Here is an 18,828-nt window from a genome sequence, read left to right as displayed (position 1 = left end):
AAGTATATAAATATGCAAGCCTGTATGTATGTATCAAATAGTTTTTATGTAACCTTGACATCCTTGTTTGTAGCTCCATTCAAAAATTATAGAACTAAACTTTAGAAGAAGAAGCTATTTTTCACATATAAATTACAGCATTGTAAAATAATTTTGTTTGCATATTCCAGCTTGTTAGGAAGTTGGGGTCAGAGATGATGCAGTTCCCCTGGAGCAAAGAGGGATAAGGGCCTTGCTCAAGGGCCCAACAGTTGTAGCCTGGCAGTGCTGGGGCATGAACACCTGACCTTCTGATCAATAATCCAGAGCCATAACTGTTGAGCCACCACTGCCCTTTAGACAGAAAACCTGTCTTGGCCAAATTATTAAATTTGATGTGAATGTCTGGGACAAACATCAATGTCCACACTGTCGCTTTTTTGTATGTATTTGCTGATGATAATTGATGATAATTGATGTCCAGCAACCAAACAATCCTTCAGGACAAATATTCTTTAAAGATGATTAAATTCAATTCAGTTCAGTGAAGTAACACAGGGGCTTACCGGACAGATGAAGTGGGGTCGGTGATCTGCCTCTGAACACGTGCAATGTGCATGTGGTTGTGCTCATTGGCTTTGGTCTGCGCCTCCAGTTGGATGTCCGGTGATGTGTGGCTGATCTTCATGGCTGACTCAGGCACCAGTGTGGCACAAGTGTCCTTGAAGAAATCGGCGCTGTACTCGCGCTCCAAAAGTTCCTCCTCTGTCAGCACTGGCTGCTGCTCGCCTTGCTGCTCCTTCAGGCTGGAGGGCCAGAAACGGTCGCGCCATGGCACCCAGAACAGCTTCCATGACACAAAGAGCGAGACACCAAACAGAGCCAGGCCACAGGAAGTCACCATCAACGACAGCAGGCTCACCGACACATCTGGCCACAAAAACAGAATAGCTTGTTATTTGAGTTTTAACACTATGAGTACAAGCAAATTCAAATCGAAATCCAATGTGTGATGGGTTTCACAATTCCATCTGGATCTGGTATGGATGTATTTTCCTGTAAGAAGTAACATTATGTAAATACATAAATACAACAATGAGTTATTTTGAAAGTGCAACAACACAACTGTGATCGTTCAAAAATACATGGTTTTATCTGAAGCATCTCATGTATTAAACTGGGCCAAAAAACACACAAAAAAATTTCTACTAGTTTCTAAATCTTCGAATGCACAATAGTTACCTGTAAACCTATAAAGTGAGTAATAAAGTATAAACTGAATGTGTAACAATTTATGAAAATAAATAAATAAGAAACACATACGATATTTGAGTTAAATCAAGTTACTGAAGTTTTCCATCACCCAGCTTCTCTTTTTTCTCTGTCTTAAAGTTAATAAGACTTTAAAAAATGCAGTTTATGTGATGGAGAAACCATGAGCTCCAGGTTCCCTGCAACCCAATAAGGATAAGTGATACAGATAATGGATGGATGGATGGATGGAAGTTAGGTTTGCATAAAAATGCTGAGTGTAACAATGTGCTGACACTGGTGACCCCTTCAAAAAATAAACATCTGCATACAGAAAACTTTATATCAAATCAGTGATTAAACAGGATTTTTAAATCCATTTACGTGGTGGATAAATTAGTTGATACTATAAAAACGATAGTATATTAGAAAGAGTGCATTAATATAAACCTGTACTTTAAATTACAATCAGAACTATCAGAATGTCACGCACTTCCCACAGAGTACCAGAGCATTCAGCGCATGTGAACTGCCTGAAGCGGACAGTGCACGTGTTGTCACTGACTTTGTTTACGTTCACACGTGTTTTTGTTTTGGTTTCTCTCCTGTCACCACACCTGTATTATGATTGTTAGTTTCCCTATTGTGTCGTCATTGTCCACAGCTGTTTCAGTTTCTCCCTTAGATTAGTTTGTATATTTAAACCTCTCGTGCGTCTTTGTATCGTTCAGTGTTTAACTGCCTGATCTTTACCGAGACTTTCTTTCACCGCAGTGTGTATTGTTCCAGTTTTTGACATCTCGGCTGTTTATTGATTGAAATGTTTGCCTCGCCTAGTCTGTACTGCTTGCTCATCACCTGACCCATGCCTGTTTTTGGACACTGTCTCTGCATATCGTTTTGGATTTGTCTACCTGCCTCTTATTAAACTCCATTTGCATCCATTCTGCATTATCTGACACAGAGATGCAGTTATGGAAAAATAAGCAACACCTTCTGACCAGTCAGAATCAAGAATTCAACAGCGCCGTGGTTTCAAAAAAATTGTGTGGAATTTTTCACATAATTTAATAGCAGCTCAAAAAAACATTGTATTTATGATGATCATTCTGCTGCAGTACTTTCTGCTGCACACGCAATGTACCAGCGAAGCAGTGTCATAACGTATAATGTTCTGTTTTATGTATCCAAGCTGGAATATTAATGATTTGGTTAATCCCAAAGGAAATGAAACTAGCAAGAGCATAAGTCATTCATCCAGTATACTCATTTACATCATGTACATTTGCATTTATTCATTAGGCAGACACTTTTCCCAAATCAACTTACAACAGGAGGCAGCACACAGCAACATCAACAACAAACTGTTCAAGGAGTCAAAAGTTCTTTAAAGTACCCATTTATCAACATGTTAAAAAAGAGATTTACAATCCTAGCCGCTGAAAAAAAAACTTGGGGGGGATTTCCCTTGACCTAACACGACTTCATGTTGGCTTGCACTGCATATCAATGATAGGTCTCTGGTTAAGACACTGGACTTCTGATTGAAGGTTGTGAATTCAAATCCTAGTATCACCAACCTGCTCCATTGTATAAATGAGATAACTAAGTTCCGATACTGTATATATTACATCTATGTTATAGAGAAGTTTATCAATCTCATGCATATCAAATAATTAAAAAAAACTTTTACAAAATCTGTTATATACAATAATTAAAGAAGCGTAAATGAACACAAAACACATAATTTGGCCAAAAGTATGTGGGCACCTGACCATCATACCCATATGTGGTTCTTCCTCAAACTGTCAGAAGCATAAAATTGAACAGGATGCCTTTGTGTGCTACAGCATTACAATGTCCCTTCACTGGAACTAAGAGGTCCAAACCTGTTCAAGCATGACAATGCCCCTGTGCATAAAGCCAGCTCCATGAAGACATGATTTGCCAAGGTTGTAGTGGAAGAACTCAAGTGTCCTGCATAGGGCTGCACAATTATGGCCAAAATGATAATCCTGATTATTTTGATCAATATTGAGTTCTTGATTATTTATCACGATTATTCATTGATTTTAGTGACAACATATTTTTATTGCACTTTCACATTTAAATAAACAGACCGCTGCTTTCACCTCCATGTTGTGCTACATTCCTGCTAATGTACAAATCTTTGCATCAAATTAGACTGATCCTTAAAGTGCATCATCTCGTAGAAGCCAAACATAAATAAAATAGTACCCAAAATATAGGATAAGTAAAAATAAAAATGCCAACAACCAAATTAAAATATGAAATCAAATATAGCAATATGTACCCAAATTAAAACAATTCAGGTATATGCAGAAAAGGCAATAACAGTGTTTACAGGAGGAGAGACGCAAAACAATTTCTTTAATAATAATTACAAAAATTTAGGAGCACAGTTGAAGTTGAGTTTTTATTTATTTATTTATTTATTTTTAGACATGGTAACATTAATGGGCCACAATATAATGAACAAGTAGGCATGAGAAAACTTGAGCTTGTCAATTATGACAGAATTTAGGAACATAGTGTGAGCCATGACTAATTAATTTACCTTCTGATAGACTACATTTAATATTTTCAGTTAATTTTAATTTAATTTTAATTTGTTTGCAAAAAAACAACAGTTAACCTGTTCCACCTTGTAAACAAATACAATAAACCTCAATGTTCAGTGTTTGAAGTCTGCTCCTCTTAAATATATTTAAAGCTACAATATTAGACATTTCCCACTGTCATGGTCTGGGCTGGATTCAGTTCTCGAACCGCTCTGTGTATATTGTGCATATATCTAAATAATCTCATATAGGATGTGATTGGGTGAGTTAATTTACCTGTCAGATGCAAAGCGCTTTAGTGTAATGGTGTTCATTAGGGATGCACCGATTAGGATTTTTACGACCGAAACCGATCCAGATACCAATCTTTTGTTTAAGCTTTAATCAGGAGGTCTATCATAAACAGTTAAATGTAAGCTCTCTGCTCATGGTCACTGTTAACTGAATTGAAATAATAGCAATGAGAAATACTGCTGGTTAATTGATAAATAAACAAGCATAAAATATTTATTTTTAAATATCTTGAACAACAGTCCTAATTAAAAGTAGATTAACACAAACATGATTCATATTAGGAAAAAGGCTAATAGCTTTCTAAGGAGATAGCGAACTTATCTTAATGTCAAATTGATATTAAATGCAACCCATAGTAATTAAACATCATTTCAATTCTCATTTTATTTATATTTTATGAAGTTATTATAATATCTATTTTATATTAAATGATGTATTTATAACTAAGCACATTTTCTGTCTTTACATTTTATTAGTTTTCTGTTTGATTGTTTGTCTATCAGTTGTTCCCTTTACATCGGTTCCCCAGTATGTCTGCTGATAATATTGCTTTTTGGGGGACTGAATCAAAACATGGAAACTGAAGTTGACTTTTCTGATGATATCTGGCAACCTTAAGTTTAAATGATGTGACTACACTATGTTTTTGAGTTAGTGAAGAGTGTGAATTCCTCACCAATCATAAAGAAGTTTGAATTAAACCCACCTTGTAGCGTTAGCATTATTATTAATTTACTCCGCCCGACGCCGCTGTGTCTACACGAGCAGGTCGAAGTTCAGGTCATTTTGCGGGATCAATAAAAGATGGTGGTTTGTGAGATTGGGAAGTTGAGAAAAGCAGATGATGTTCAGCGTTACTCTTGTCATCATAATGGCTTCTCTGCAGTATTTCCACACTTGTTCGGTTGACTGAGGTGATGAAAAGCAGTGTGAAAGTAACTGTTGCTCGATGTAGATGCATTTTGGACTTCCTGTAATTTTTATTCCGATTGTATTATACAACTCCGAACAGGTCACTTGCACAGATGCAAATAAATATTTATTCACAGTCGCCCAAAATACTTTTCAGTCGCAAACGTGAGTGAAATGGTTGCACTATAGAGCCCTGAGTTTATCTGCAAAGTTTTTTCCTGTTCAGCATGATGATGTTTAATGTCCCCGACAACCTCTGTAGTGCCATTTAGCATCATGCTAGTGTCATGATTTCCCCTCATGCAAGCGCTGAAGCTCGCCGCGAAACTGGTAGCTCGAGCGCTAAAATGGTAACTCCATTATGGGTTTTGGTATTACAAAATGACGTCATCCCTGTGCCACTCTATAGTGATTGGCTGCAAATTTAGGAAGTGCTTGATTTGATCTGTAGTGGAGTTTTCTATGAGCGGAGGACGAACTTTAAACAGCAATATCACAGTCGATCATGTTCACTTAATCGTGGGCAGTCAAAATCGTAATCACGATCGATATTTGATTAATTGTGCAGCCCTAGTCCTGCACAGAGCCCTGACCTCAACCCCACTGAGCACCTTTGGGAGGAACTGGTCTCCTGCCTGACCTTGCTAGTTCTCTTTTGGCTGAATGAGCAAAAAATCCTCACAGCCACACTCCAAAATCTAGTGGAAAGCCTTCCCAGAAAAATGGATAGGTTATTATAGCAGTAAAGGGGGAATAAATCTGGAATGGGATGTTCAACAAATACGTATGGGTGTGATGTTCAGATGTCCACATACTTTTGACCATATTGTGTAGCTTTCAAAATACCAAAGATGCTAGTTACCTGTTAAAAGTTACTTTGTCTTAATAACATGCTGGCTATAACAATTACTGAATATCAGAGAACATCATCATGACATGAAATAATCCATGCCCATATCAGTTCACATTAAAAAAAAAAAAAAACACAGTTACTGTAGCTATAGCATTAACTGTGTGCTAATTGTTATTACCAGTTATTATTGCAACCCCTAACCCAATGCTAGAATTCAGATTCTATATCTAATTGTAAATGATCTTCAATACTAAGTAAAATGCCAGAGTCCAGTGTACATAAAGTTTAGTGTTTCCCCATGATTTTTAAACTATCTTGTTATACAAATGAAAATAATTTCAATAAGCTTAAGAATGATGGAATTAATGGTGGTAAAGGCCCAGGTAAAAGCCTCAAGCGTGAGCTTGGGGTACTGTCAGTCTGTACTATAAAAGATAAACACATGCACTACTTTATTGCTGTGACCTACATACATTCAGTATGGGATTTGAGACACGGCCCTTGATTAACCACCCAGCCAACCATCAGCTATGTTAAAGTTGGAGATAAATACTGCAAAAAAAAGATATCCAGGAATAGAGTTGGGTAGCCATGGCATCACTACATCTCTCTAAACAAACAGTGAGAATTATTATCTGCTCTTCCATCATCCTCCCTAATACCCTGTCTCTCTTTCACTTATTCTCCTTCCCTTTGTCCTTCCTTCTTGTCTTGTCTTACTTTCTCCTCTTTCCGTTTCTCATTACTTCCTCTCCCTCATTCCCCAATAACCCCCCTTCTTCCCTCAATCTCCTGCCATGTGTCTCTCTTCATCTTTCTTCTCACACTCTTCTGTGTGCATCCATTCATCCCATAATCTCACTCACTCTCCTCCTTCTTCTCACACTCTTCCATGTGCATCCATTCATCCCATCATCTCAATCACACTCCTCCTTCTTCATCACACTCTTCCCTGTGTACATCCATTCATCACATGATCTCACTCACACTCCTCCTCTTCTTCACTTCACTATATATCCCTACCATCGTCTACTCTCATGCATATCTCCCTCTGTTTCTTTCCCTTCTCCCTCTCTCTCTCTCTCTGTCTCTCTCTCTCTCTGTCTCTCTCTCTCTCTCTCTCTCTCTCTCTCTCTCTCTCTCTCTCTCCGTCTCTCTCTCCTCCATTCATGCTGTTTGGATGCTCTCAATGGATGTTTGCACTGTGATTTATTTCACACAGACAGAGAACCAGCTCATAGTGAGGACTGAATGAGCCACAGTCTCGCCCATGCTTTCATCTCTGCATCTCCTTTCTCTCTTTTATAGACCAAAGACAGATACCGAGCTCTGTATCGAGCTCTGTGTCCAGTGATGAGAAAGGATACAGCACATGCACAGTGAATTCTCAATATCTATAAATTCACTGTAATAAAGATAAAAGTGAGAGCTAGAGCGAGAGAGAGAGAGAGAGAGAGAAAGAGATAATTACACTGTGTTTCAAAGCACGGGTTACCAAATCATGTAAAAGCCTGAACATGGATGTGGCATCAGTCATGTCCATTTCACAGCCAATAAATCATGAATCAGGCAATCAAAGCTTGGTGACATGAACAAGAACAGCGTTATTGTCCTGTGCATCTCAATCAGAATGTTTTTAATCTCAGTCATGAACCTATGGAAGGATATTTAAATTAAAATGTGAGTTGTATTAAATATATGAATGTTCACTCAGAAATTCTAATTAAATAGTAATGTTTGTATTTACATTTGTTTTTGTACAAAAAATCTAAACCTCACAGCTTCAGGATCCCAGGGTGCAATCATGTGCTTGTGTTACTGTCTGTGTGGACTGTCTGCTCGTCCAGGTTCTCCACTTTCCTCTCACTTCCCAGAAACATGAAAGTATGTGAATTGGCTAAGATAAATTGCATCTGGGTGTTTTTGGAGGTAGGAGGAAACCAGAAAACCCAGAGGAAACCCAGAGGAAACTGCACAGACCCTTCTGCACCAATGTTTTGGCAATTATATGTTCATCTCATTAACCCACTCATAATCGTTCACGAACAAGTTTTATACCACTACTTTGTCCTCCATGGTTATTTTTCTTATTTGTCCCCCAACTTGCAATCTGATTTGTTGTGAGGTCAAAAAACACTGGATATGACTCAGCACTTTGCTGAAGAGTTGAACTTAGAATTTTCGAAGCTCTGCTGTGAAAAAAAAAGTGTGAAAAGAGCCTTACAGACAATATACACTAGCTAGGTGAGGATTATCACCACTGAGTCAACTAACAAGAAGGTAGCACTGGGCTTATAAAACACACTGTCAGGTTTTACAACAGTATCAGATCAGAACATGTGGTCCGATCTGGTTTCTGTACCCACATTAAGATTAAGTGTCTGAATATACCAGACTGACAGTAAGGTTTCTGTTCCTCCAAGACTGGAGCTGCACAATATTCAGGGTTCAACAAAGCTATGGCTTGTCTACGGCAAGTCTGGGTCAAAATTCTAAATAAAATACCATAATGTAAATAAAGCATCCCATATTTAAAAGAGACAGTTTGGTATAGAAGGCGTTGGTATTGAAGAGCAGTAATTGTGCACATTTTTTAGAAAGGACAGGGCATCTACTAGATTCTACCCAATGAGCCAGAAAATTCTGAAATTCTGTGCCTTTAAACCTTTGTGAGAAGAAAACTCATGCTGTTGCCTTCATGAGTGAGAATGAAATGAAACTGTACAAAGTGTGATCAGACAATAAAACGTTCCAATCTCCTTGTTATCATCTATAGAACAAGGCAGGATAATTATTTGAGTTTTTACCCTACTATCATTTTAATTGTGTCATTATCACACCCATATACACACTATGGATCTATTTATTCACACCTCATTGTGCACGTTGATAGTCATTATACCTCATTATAAATTATGCACTACTGTATATAGAAGGTGTTTAATTAATTAGGTGTTTGATTACTTTTCTATAACAGCAGCTCTGACAGTACTTCTGGCAAATCACCGATTTAATATTAATCCACTCATTCTAATATGTAATTGTTTCTATAGTAACAATTTATACATTCACTTGTATGTCGGATGCTCCACATTTAATCTAAGACTAAAAATAAATGAATTGTCATTTAACAAGGGAAAACATAAAATCTTATAATCGTTATTTAGTATTGTTAGGAGTCTCGAGTGCCAGTGCTTTGTAACAGAAGCGGTAAAGCTGCAACTTTAGGACAAAGTACTGCATTTGATGGTTTCTGGGTAGGACAAGGTGTATTGTTGTCAACCTCAAGAGACAAAAAAGAGGCTTGTGATGGTTCATGTGTTCATGTGTTGGCAAATTGCTGTGTTATAAAAGGCATAAAACCCTTCCGGACATGCCGTTATAGGAAAATAATCACCCTCAGGGTGGTAACAGTAACTCGGCTTCATGTTAGTATACCCAGTGTATCTCAGTATTAAGTGCGTAACGCCACTTAGACACCAATTATAAAACTGCCACTTCTGCGTTGTGAAGACTGCCCTTACAATTCACTCAATTGTGAACCCCACCCCCAAACTTTTTAAAATTAAATCTCATGTGTCTTTCTGGCACTTCATCTCTCATTTATTTTGCTTCCTTGCTTCCATCCTTTAGTCTCTGACACTCTATCTCCACCCATGCACCTGTCCCTCATTTTCTCTCCCTTCTCCTTCTGCTCTTGACTTCTCTATTTCTGTATTCTTGATTCAATTAACAACGCATAACAGGGGAAAGATTGATAGATCTGTACCAATGTTCTATACTACAGGGTGTCCCAAAAGTCTCCATACACAGGGTTAAATGAACACTTAGCAAAATGTCTTCCAAATTTTTTCATACTTAGTTTATATTATATATATATTTTCAGATAGCATTTAAGAATGCGCTTGACAAAAGAAGAACATATTGAAATCTTTCTCATGGCTGGATCGGGAAGCTGTTGCAAGGTTGCGATGGACTTTAACAAGAAACATGGCAAGCACATTACACACAATACTGTTGCCAAACTCCTTAACAAATTTCAAAAAAGTCTAGAAGTCTTGCAGACCACCCATATAGTGGAGATTCTCAAACATTCACTGACAAAGGCACAACCAATGTGGTGCTGGCAAACATAGTCCCTTATGTATGGAGATTTTTGGGACACCTTGTATAGTTACCCTGCAGTGTTTAAAACCCCACTGCTGAAGTGTTCAAAGTTAAAATTCTGCCTGCATTATTTGGACTAAAATGTTGCACTTCGTGTGAAACAATGCAAATACACAGAAATACTGGAGCATGGTTGAGACTGGGCTTACTCCTTCAGGATTGGCTAATATGCTTATTAGTATATTGCATCCTCAACTGTGGTAAAAAAAAATAAAAAATAATTTATGATATATTGAGCAGTCCAGGTCAAAAGCAACAGTAAGATGTAATGGGTTTTATTGCCAACAATTTTGTATTGTGGTTTCATATAAATTTTTTTTAATGTTGTTGGAGCACTACTCAGCAGCCCATAAACCGTAAAAATGTGTCACTTGGGCATTTTAACTGACAGTGTGAAATTTGTACCAACCGTCATCCCTGCTGCTGTTCTGAAGTCAGTACCAATGCTGTTCGAGGATGAGCTTGTCTTGAGCTTCATAGACCTTAACTTGGACCACTCAGACAATCTTAATGACTGACCTGGATTTTGTGGTTCTGGTGATCCTGTCACACTGATCGGCTGCGAGCCCTCTCCATTTGTCCCCATTTCCTATCCGACATCTGGTACAGCGAGTCTCCACTCTCTACTCTCAAGTTTTGTTCTTCTGTCTTTTTGGACTGCTTTTGGCTGACTTTAATTAAAGCTCTTCTCCCAACATGGCTCTACAGTGCTCTGCTACTCAGCTTAGGTCTTTATAAGAAGTTTTTCGTTTGGCCCCGGACACTTATTAATGGTGTAAACAACTTGGAGTTTTACGCAGCCCCCGCTACATACACTGGCCGCAGAAGATACCTTGGTGTCTTCACTACACATCTCCAAACAACATTCCTGTAATTTGTACTAACACCCATGCGCCTGGTAAAGAGCACGCAGCAGGAAAAATGTGTAATCAGCTATGAAAATCTGAGGTCATTACTTATCAATCCCAACTTTGGCAACTACAAAACTGCATCTCCTGATCTGCGGTGTGCTCTGCTGAACACTTGCTCTTTGACTGATAAAGCAGCCTTGCTAAGTGACATAATCCTCAATGCAAAACTGGACATGTTACTTCTGACTGAGACTTGGTAGGTGCCAAATGACTTCCTGAATTTAAACCTCCTTACATCACCAGGGTATATCTATTTTTCTAAACCACACCCACATCGTAGAGATGGCTGTAGTTTGCAGTGAGAATATTAAAATATCAGAGATTGAGTTTCATGATGTTGCATCTTTTGAATACCTAGCATTGAAAAAGGCTAGGGTTAGCAAGTGCGCTTCAATGTTTTTCAGTGACATTGACTTTGTTTACTTTTGACATGTGTGTTTTGTTATGGTTTATGTCCTGTCTCCACCCCTGTATTGTCATTGTTTGTTTCCCTTATGTATCATTGTTCTCAGCTGTTTTGTGTTTCACCCCTGATTAGGTTTAGTACTTGAACCCCTCATGTCTTGTTGTTCGGGATGAAGTATTGCATGAGTGTTTCCACCGTACCAAGACTTTGTTCCTTGTTTACATGCCATAGTTTTCATCCTATTCTCAACCTTGTTATTTGATTGTCAATTAGCCTCGTTTATGCCCGTTTACCAATTGCTTGCCCCGTTGCCTGTTTTTGACCACACCTGTGTTTCATGTTTTGGATTTGTCTGCCTGTCTCTCCTCAATAAAGCTCTTATCTGCATTTGCATCCTAACCTTAGCGTCCAATACGTGACAGAATACTTCGCCGCACTATGGATGCAGCAGAATTATTCCAAGGTCAAGAAGCCTTATATGAAAGGGAAAAGCCGAGGTGGGAGAAGGAGGGAAAATTCTCCTTAATTCGAACCAACCGGGAGTGGCTCGACATGATGTACTGCACCATGGGAAATGTAAAGGAGGAGCCTTCCAACCAGACTGGAACCATCTCCCACCCTCCTTCCCCCACTGTGGATCTCGTCCAACCTGCCGAGACGATGGAGAACATCGTTCAGCCTCCCTGTTAGTCTGAGGATGCTGCTCTGTCTCCCTGTTCAGCTAAAGACATAGCTCCACTTCCCGGTGCAGCCAAGAGCTCCGCTTTTCTTCCCTGCTCCGCCTCGAACATTGTCACTATGCAAGGCTCCACTTTGGACATTGCTACGGATTCCTACTCCACTGAGGACATCGCTCCACCTTCCTGCTCGTCTGAGGATGTTGCTCAGCCTTCCTGCTCAGCTGAGGACATTGCTCTGCCATCCTGCTCTGCTGAGGACGTTGCTCTGCCATCATACTCTGCTGAGAACGTCGCTCTGCCTCCATGCTCTGTTGAGGACATTGCTCTGCCACCCTGCTCTGCTGAGGACATCCCTCTGCCTCCATGCTCCACTGAAGACATTGCTCCTTTTCTTTGCTTTGCGCCATATGTTACTCCCCCTTCCTGCTCCACAGAGGACATCGCTCCCCCCTCATGTGTCACAGAGAGAATTGCTCCCCCCTCTGGCCTCATGGAAAACTTTGCTCCCCCTCGAACCTCGCGGAGAGTGTCACTCCCCCTCGAACCTCGCGGAGAGTGTCACTCCCCCCTCTATCTTCATGGAGAATGTGGCTTCCTGCTCAGGCTCCGGCTTGAGCTTCTTTCCTCCTGCTGGCTGTGCAGTACTCATTGCTTTGCATTCAAGCTAGGCTGGAAATATCATGTCATCTCTCTTCAGTGCGGAAGAGACCGCTCCACACCTGAACCTCAGAGAGCAAGTTCCTGTCCAAAGTCGACAAGACAGCCTTTCAAGCCATGTTCCTGTCCGAGGTTAACAAGATAGCCTCTCAAGCCATGATCCTCTCCCAGGGCAATGAGATGGCCCCTCAAGCCATGTTCCAGTCCAAGGTCGATGAGATGGCCTCTCAAACCATGTTTCTGTCTGAGGTCGACGAGATGGCCTCTCAAGTCCTGTTCCAGTCTGAGGTCGATGTCATGACCAACAACTTTATGCTTACACCTGAGTCTGCTGACACATCGCTCTGCCTTCCTGCTCTGCTGAGGATGTTGCTCTGCCTTCCTGTTCTACCAAAGCTGACAATCCAGCTTTCCACACCTGGTTGCCGCCTAGGGACCCCAGTGAACCTAACCTAGCCTCATGCCTGCTCCTTGAGGAGCCTACTATCTGTGGGACAATGCCTGCCTCGAGAACTGAGGGGCTGTGAAGACATTTTGCCCAGAGGGCCAGGACCACCAGGGGAGGGAGTGTTTTCTGGCACTCCGGGAGTAGCGCCTTTGAGGGGGTTATGATTTCCCCTCGCACAAAGCAATTAAGGTCTTATTTAGACCTCATGAAAATGGTCTCTTTGAACCTTTCCAGTCTGGATTTCATCCATCTCACAGGACTGAAACTCCTCTTCTTCATGTGGTTAATGACCTTCTACTGTCCACTGATTCTGGGTTAATAAACATTTTAATTCTCCTCGATCTAAGCTCTGCATGTGACATCTGCATGTGCCCTAATCACTTCATGTCTGGATTATTGTAATGCCCTATTTATTGGCTTGCCTAAAAGTACATTTCAAGATTACACTATGTTCAAAATTCAGCTGCAAGGGTTCTCACCTCCACCAGGCACTCTGTTCATATCAGTCCTCTTCTGCATGATCTCCACTGGCAACCTGTGGCATCACGTATTTAATTTAAGATACTGCTTCTAACATTCAAAGTACTAAATGGTCTTGCCCCTCCCTACTTGTCTGACCTACTTCATCCATACTGCCCTACTCGGTCCCTTAATTCACCAGAAGTTGGCCTTTTGTCCATTCCTAGATTTCGGCTGTCCACTGCAGGTGGAAGGTGATTTTGTGTTACTGCTCCAAAACTGTGGAACTCACTACCTCTTAATCTCTGTAACATCACTTCTTTGCCTAGTTTCAAGACCCAGCTAAAAACGCATCTATTTGAATTGTATTTTCAAAGATTTTTTTTACATTTGTGTTGTATGTATTGTATTGTATGTATTGTATTGTATTTGCATCTATCTTATGTATCTGATATGTACTATGTAAAGTGACCTTGAGCTTTGGAAAGGTGCTATATCAATAAAACTTCTTCTTCTTCTTGTCTAGTCTTATGCTTTACATCATTTTCATTAGGAGGTGGGGGTGAGCTGAGGTCGTTTTAATGGGTTTAAACCTCTGATTCATTTTGTAATGCCTGACAAGGTGTAATTGACCTAATTAAACACAATATCCGTCTCTGACGGAAAAAGGACCCATGAATTCAGGGAGCTTTGCTAATTGTACGCTATGTCTGGAGAAAAGCAATGACAAGTTTAATTGCCTTAACTTAATTTGCATAGAAAATGCATTGTTTCTAATGAATGAATACTCATCAAAGAGAAAAAGCAACAATAAAGTACTTCAAGCTGAGAGAGGAGCGTGATCTGAATGAAGTGTCTGAAAAGTAGGGCTTGCATCAATTAAATTCTTCTAAGATCTTTTTTAACCAAGTCATTAAATCATATACATTTATATTACTCCTTATATATGCAGTAGTATATAGAGGTGTAACCATGCCTGTCAATCTCAGTGGACAAATTGTGGCTGTTGTTGTGGCGAGGTGTGGCCAGGGTTCAAATCAGTTACAAAGAAGGAGCCATGGCCAGGGTTCAAATCAATTAAAGTGAAGTAGGTGTAGTCATTGTGCATGCAAGTTTCAGTTAAGGAGAAGTGGTCAGTGGGCATGTGAGTTTCAATGAAGGAGGTGTGGTCAGTGGGCATGTCAGTTCCAATGAGGGAGGTGTGGTCAGTGTGCATGTCAGTTCCAGTGAAGAAGAAGTCATTATGAGGTGCATTTCCAGCCGAATTTGGGGAGACCACTTGAAGCATTTGTTGTGTTGAACTATTTCAACTGCTTCCATTTGATTTTTTCATTACAAACAGCTGAAAGTCTGATTTTGACAATAAAACTGATTTGCAATGGGGTTTGAATAATTTTTATTTCAACTGTAAGACTTTCTATCAAATGTGAAGGACCAAAAAGGATTGCTTCAGTCTTTTTCTCATTTCGCTGGAGGAAATTGTCCTCCATCCAGCATTTTAAGTCCCGTAGACAGTCTAACAGCAGAGTAAACAATTTTTTTCCCAGATTCTAATTGGAGGTAAAGCTATGTATCATCCACATGACAATGGTTGAAAACCTTGGGATGCTCAAAAATGGAACAAAGAGGGAGCAAATATAAAGAAAATAAATTCTGACCCAGAATGGATCCTTGTTGCACTCCACAGGTAATAAGAAAGGTGAGACAGTACGACTTTTTTGCAATACTTTTGATAAAAATGGTCATTTTGAGGTAGGTCTATAAAGTAGTGGCTGGACTATGGCATGTTTAAAGCTAGATAGAACAGTGCTGGTTTTGAGTCTATAAGTTCTCTAAAATCTCTCACAAGAGGCTTTGAAGGACAGCATACATCTATATTGAAGTCACCAAGAATCAGAAGGTTATCAGTGCTAGGGACAACATAAAATAAAAAGTCTGAAAGCTCCTTTAAGAAGTCCTTATTTTATTTAGGTGGTCTGTAAATAAGTACACAGAGCAAACGGCTAGGTAGTTTTTACATAATAATCATTAAAATCAACAGCAACACCCCAACCCGACTAGAGGTTCTGGTGCAGCTAAAATAGTTGCAGTTTACAGGAGAGAGTTCAGAAAGGAGGCCTATGCTCAGGCATGAGCCAACTTTCAGTGATAAATAAAAAGTAAGGTAGGAGTTTTTGGTAGGAATTATAAGAGATTAATGTTTGTGCTTGATGTGTGATCTGTGCATATCAATCCCCAGTTTAGGACATATGGTCTCTGTGCTTTCAGCCTCAGTAAAGTAGGCGAGGTCTCTGTTATGGCCTCAGTGCATATCTGACCCAGTGAAGGAGGTGTGGCCTTTGTGCCTGTCAGTTTCAGTTAAAAGTAACTTTTTTAAGAAAAATAATAAAAAATAGAAACAGATTTAAATGTTCCGTTCATGCACATTACATAGTGGGGATGTTACTCAGCAGACATCCTCTAGTACACTATCATCAGTAGAAAACACTTGCAATCAGATTAATAATCCATGCAGTCAGAAATGCCTGCTTTAAATAGTGCCATGTTTTGCAGGCTACCTGTTCAGTACAACAACACAGAGCATGTAGTATTCACATACCACTGAAAGTTTTCAGGGATTAACAAACTCAAGTACTGCATAGCAACAAAGAGAAACATTCAAACTAGGTAACAGTATGCTGGCTATAATCTTTATTTTCTACAATCTCTGGAACATGCATATTAGTTTCTAGAAGATATAGCGATCTTGAAAATTGCGGTGTCTATGATTGTAGTTGACCCAAGGGCAGATAAATAAATCTACCAATCGATAAAAAGGAGGAGGAAATAAATAATTAAATAAAAACATAAAAAAGGCAGAAAGGGAGAATGAAGAGCAAAACAGAGTGTAGAATGTACTTTGCAAAAAAACAACAACTTTATTTGCTGCAAGTTAAGGGAACTAAAGAGTATTACAGTACAGAGAGGGTGCAGGTACAGTGCCCGCCGCTAATATTGGCACCCTTGGTAAATCTTTATCATTTAATCTTTTGATCTTTTGATTAAAAAATTCACAAAAATTCTGTGCTCTTATGAATATCAAACAACTGCAAACAAAACACACATTTATAAAAGAAAAAAAAATAATAAAAAAAAGTTGTTAAATATAAGTGTGCAACAATAATTGGCACCCCTATGAATTCATATGAGAAAAATATATTTGAAGTATATTCCCACTGATATTTTATATTTTCATTAGTACACCTGGAACAGGAAATTGTTCAACAATGACAACTAAGCAAATTCCCTTAGTCATTCATAAGGTCATTCATTACCCATTGGTGAGTAAGTGCAAGGAATATAGCTGTTATATGTAGCAAAAGGTTGTTGAGCTTCACAAAATGAGAAGTGGCTATAAGAAAATAGCACAAGCATTGAAAATGCCCATTTCCACCATTAGGGCAATAATTAAGAAGTTCCAGTCAACTGGAAATGTAATGTTTTCACAGCCTTCTTGGCTCATATTTACCAAGCGTGCCAATATTAGTAGAGGGCACTGTAAATAGATTTAGACGATTGTGGAGCCTAATTCTCTTAGCTGTTGGATGGTTGATCTCGATTTCTACAAAAAGTCAAGGACATACAGTAAATCACCAACCAGTTAGCACTGTGCTGTTCTAAGTGCTAACACTCACTTTTATTCACTGATATCTCTGTTAATAATTCCATGTTACAAAAAATGTTTTTAATATGGCATCATATTGAACAAATTTTTATGATTCCAGATTAGATTAGTCATTGCTTTTCCTCGGATACCTTTGAAAGAACATCTCAAAATCTTGTTAAGCGTAAAACAGCATATAAGCACCATGAAAGCTAGCTTTGTTCAAGGTTTCAGCATGATTAACATGCCTTTTGAGTTGTACTTCAAAGAGGTCTCTGTGTTTCTGTCTTTATCTTCCTCTCACCCACACTGCTCCAAAAAAAAAACAGCACAGACATGCACTGTGCTCTGTGAAGAGAACACCAACGACTCACTAAAGCTGGTATATTTCCCTAAAGCTTTGACTCTAAACACCACTTTAAATTCAAATGCACTCAAGTGCCTCTCGCCTCCTTATTTATTGCCTACGGAAGACCTGAAGTGCAAAACAAATGAATAATCCCAAAAAAGACATCAGCAAATCCAAAGCCACAGTGCATCTTTAAACATGCAAGGAAATCTAAAAAATAAATAAATAAATAAAAAGCAAACACTAAACCACAGCAGCAACTTTTAAGACAGAGTGCAAGCCAGCAATCAGTAGCAAATCTGAAAAAACATTAAGGCTAGCAAGTTGTAAAATTTCGCTTGTAGTTACTTTCTTTTTTGGTGTGCAGAGATTTAATTTCATTGATTGCACTGTTTTAGTCTGATAAGAAATGCAGCCAAACTTAATACACACCACTTTAGTTTAACATGTGTTTAGCCACTATGTAACTTTTGGCCCTCGAGTGGTAAAAAAATAAAACTGCATGCATTTTGCTGAAGAACACAGTGTGTGTGCGGATGAATATGGTTCGCGCCTGTTTTTTTTATTTTATTTTATTTTTTTTTTATAAGTAAAACGGTTGAAACTGAAACTCTAACATCCTCTGATGCTGAGCAGGAAAACAAGCTGTGTAAATATCTATATGAGTTCCAGTTTACATGAATATGATATGAGCAGGGCATAAGGAAAGATGATGTACTTTGCATGTAGCAGCTAAACCCATAGCTTAGTCGTGCCTCCCCTTGGCTAGCAACACGAAACTAGCCTAGTTAGAAAAGTTTGATGATTCATCGGTCTGGTAGTCCTACAAACAGTGACAACACCCGAGGCAAGTTTTATGATAAAGCCAGCTTTTTATGATCATGTCATACATTGACAGCTAATTTACCCCAGCTTCCATAAAACAAAACTTAGGCTACTAGCTGAGCTGGAAAAAATGCATGGAGAAGAATCTGGGCTCAGCCCTGGATGATTAACAGTCCAGCTAACGCTCCTGGTTTTGACTAATTGGAAACACTGATGTTTTTAAATTAATTACATTACAAAAGTTGTTAACATAACGATTGCTAGTCTCATAAGGTCAAATGTGGTACAGGCAGTAGCAGATGTGTTTTACTTGGAGTAGAAGTGAGTTGATCTTTCTCATAACTAAAAAAACCCACAATTTACGTCTTAAATTTATTTATTCATTTACATGTGATTCATTTACATGTGATTC

At 39.0% G+C, this 18,828-nt stretch overlaps 1 protein-coding gene across 2 annotated transcripts in view; it reads right to left on the bottom strand.

Moving 5' to 3' along the window:
- The window catches only part of syt9b (synaptotagmin IXb), a 59,682-nt gene that overhangs the window by 30,242 nt on the left and 10,612 nt on the right, over nt 1-18,828 (bottom strand). For both annotated transcript variants that reach the window (XM_017473442.3, XM_017473443.3), the window contains exon 2: nt 546-909. In XM_017473442.3, the coding sequence (XP_017328931.1) occupies nt 546-909 (364 nt within the window). The remainder of the gene's footprint in view (nt 1-545; nt 910-18,828) is intronic.

Source organism: Ictalurus punctatus, chromosome 8 (assembly GCF_001660625.3).
Source record: "Ictalurus punctatus breed USDA103 chromosome 8, Coco_2.0, whole genome shotgun sequence".
NCBI classification, from domain to species: domain Eukaryota; kingdom Metazoa; phylum Chordata; class Actinopteri; order Siluriformes; family Ictaluridae; genus Ictalurus; species Ictalurus punctatus.
The sequence above is the reverse complement of the archived record's forward strand: the minus strand, read 5'-3'. Positions and strand labels throughout refer to the sequence as shown.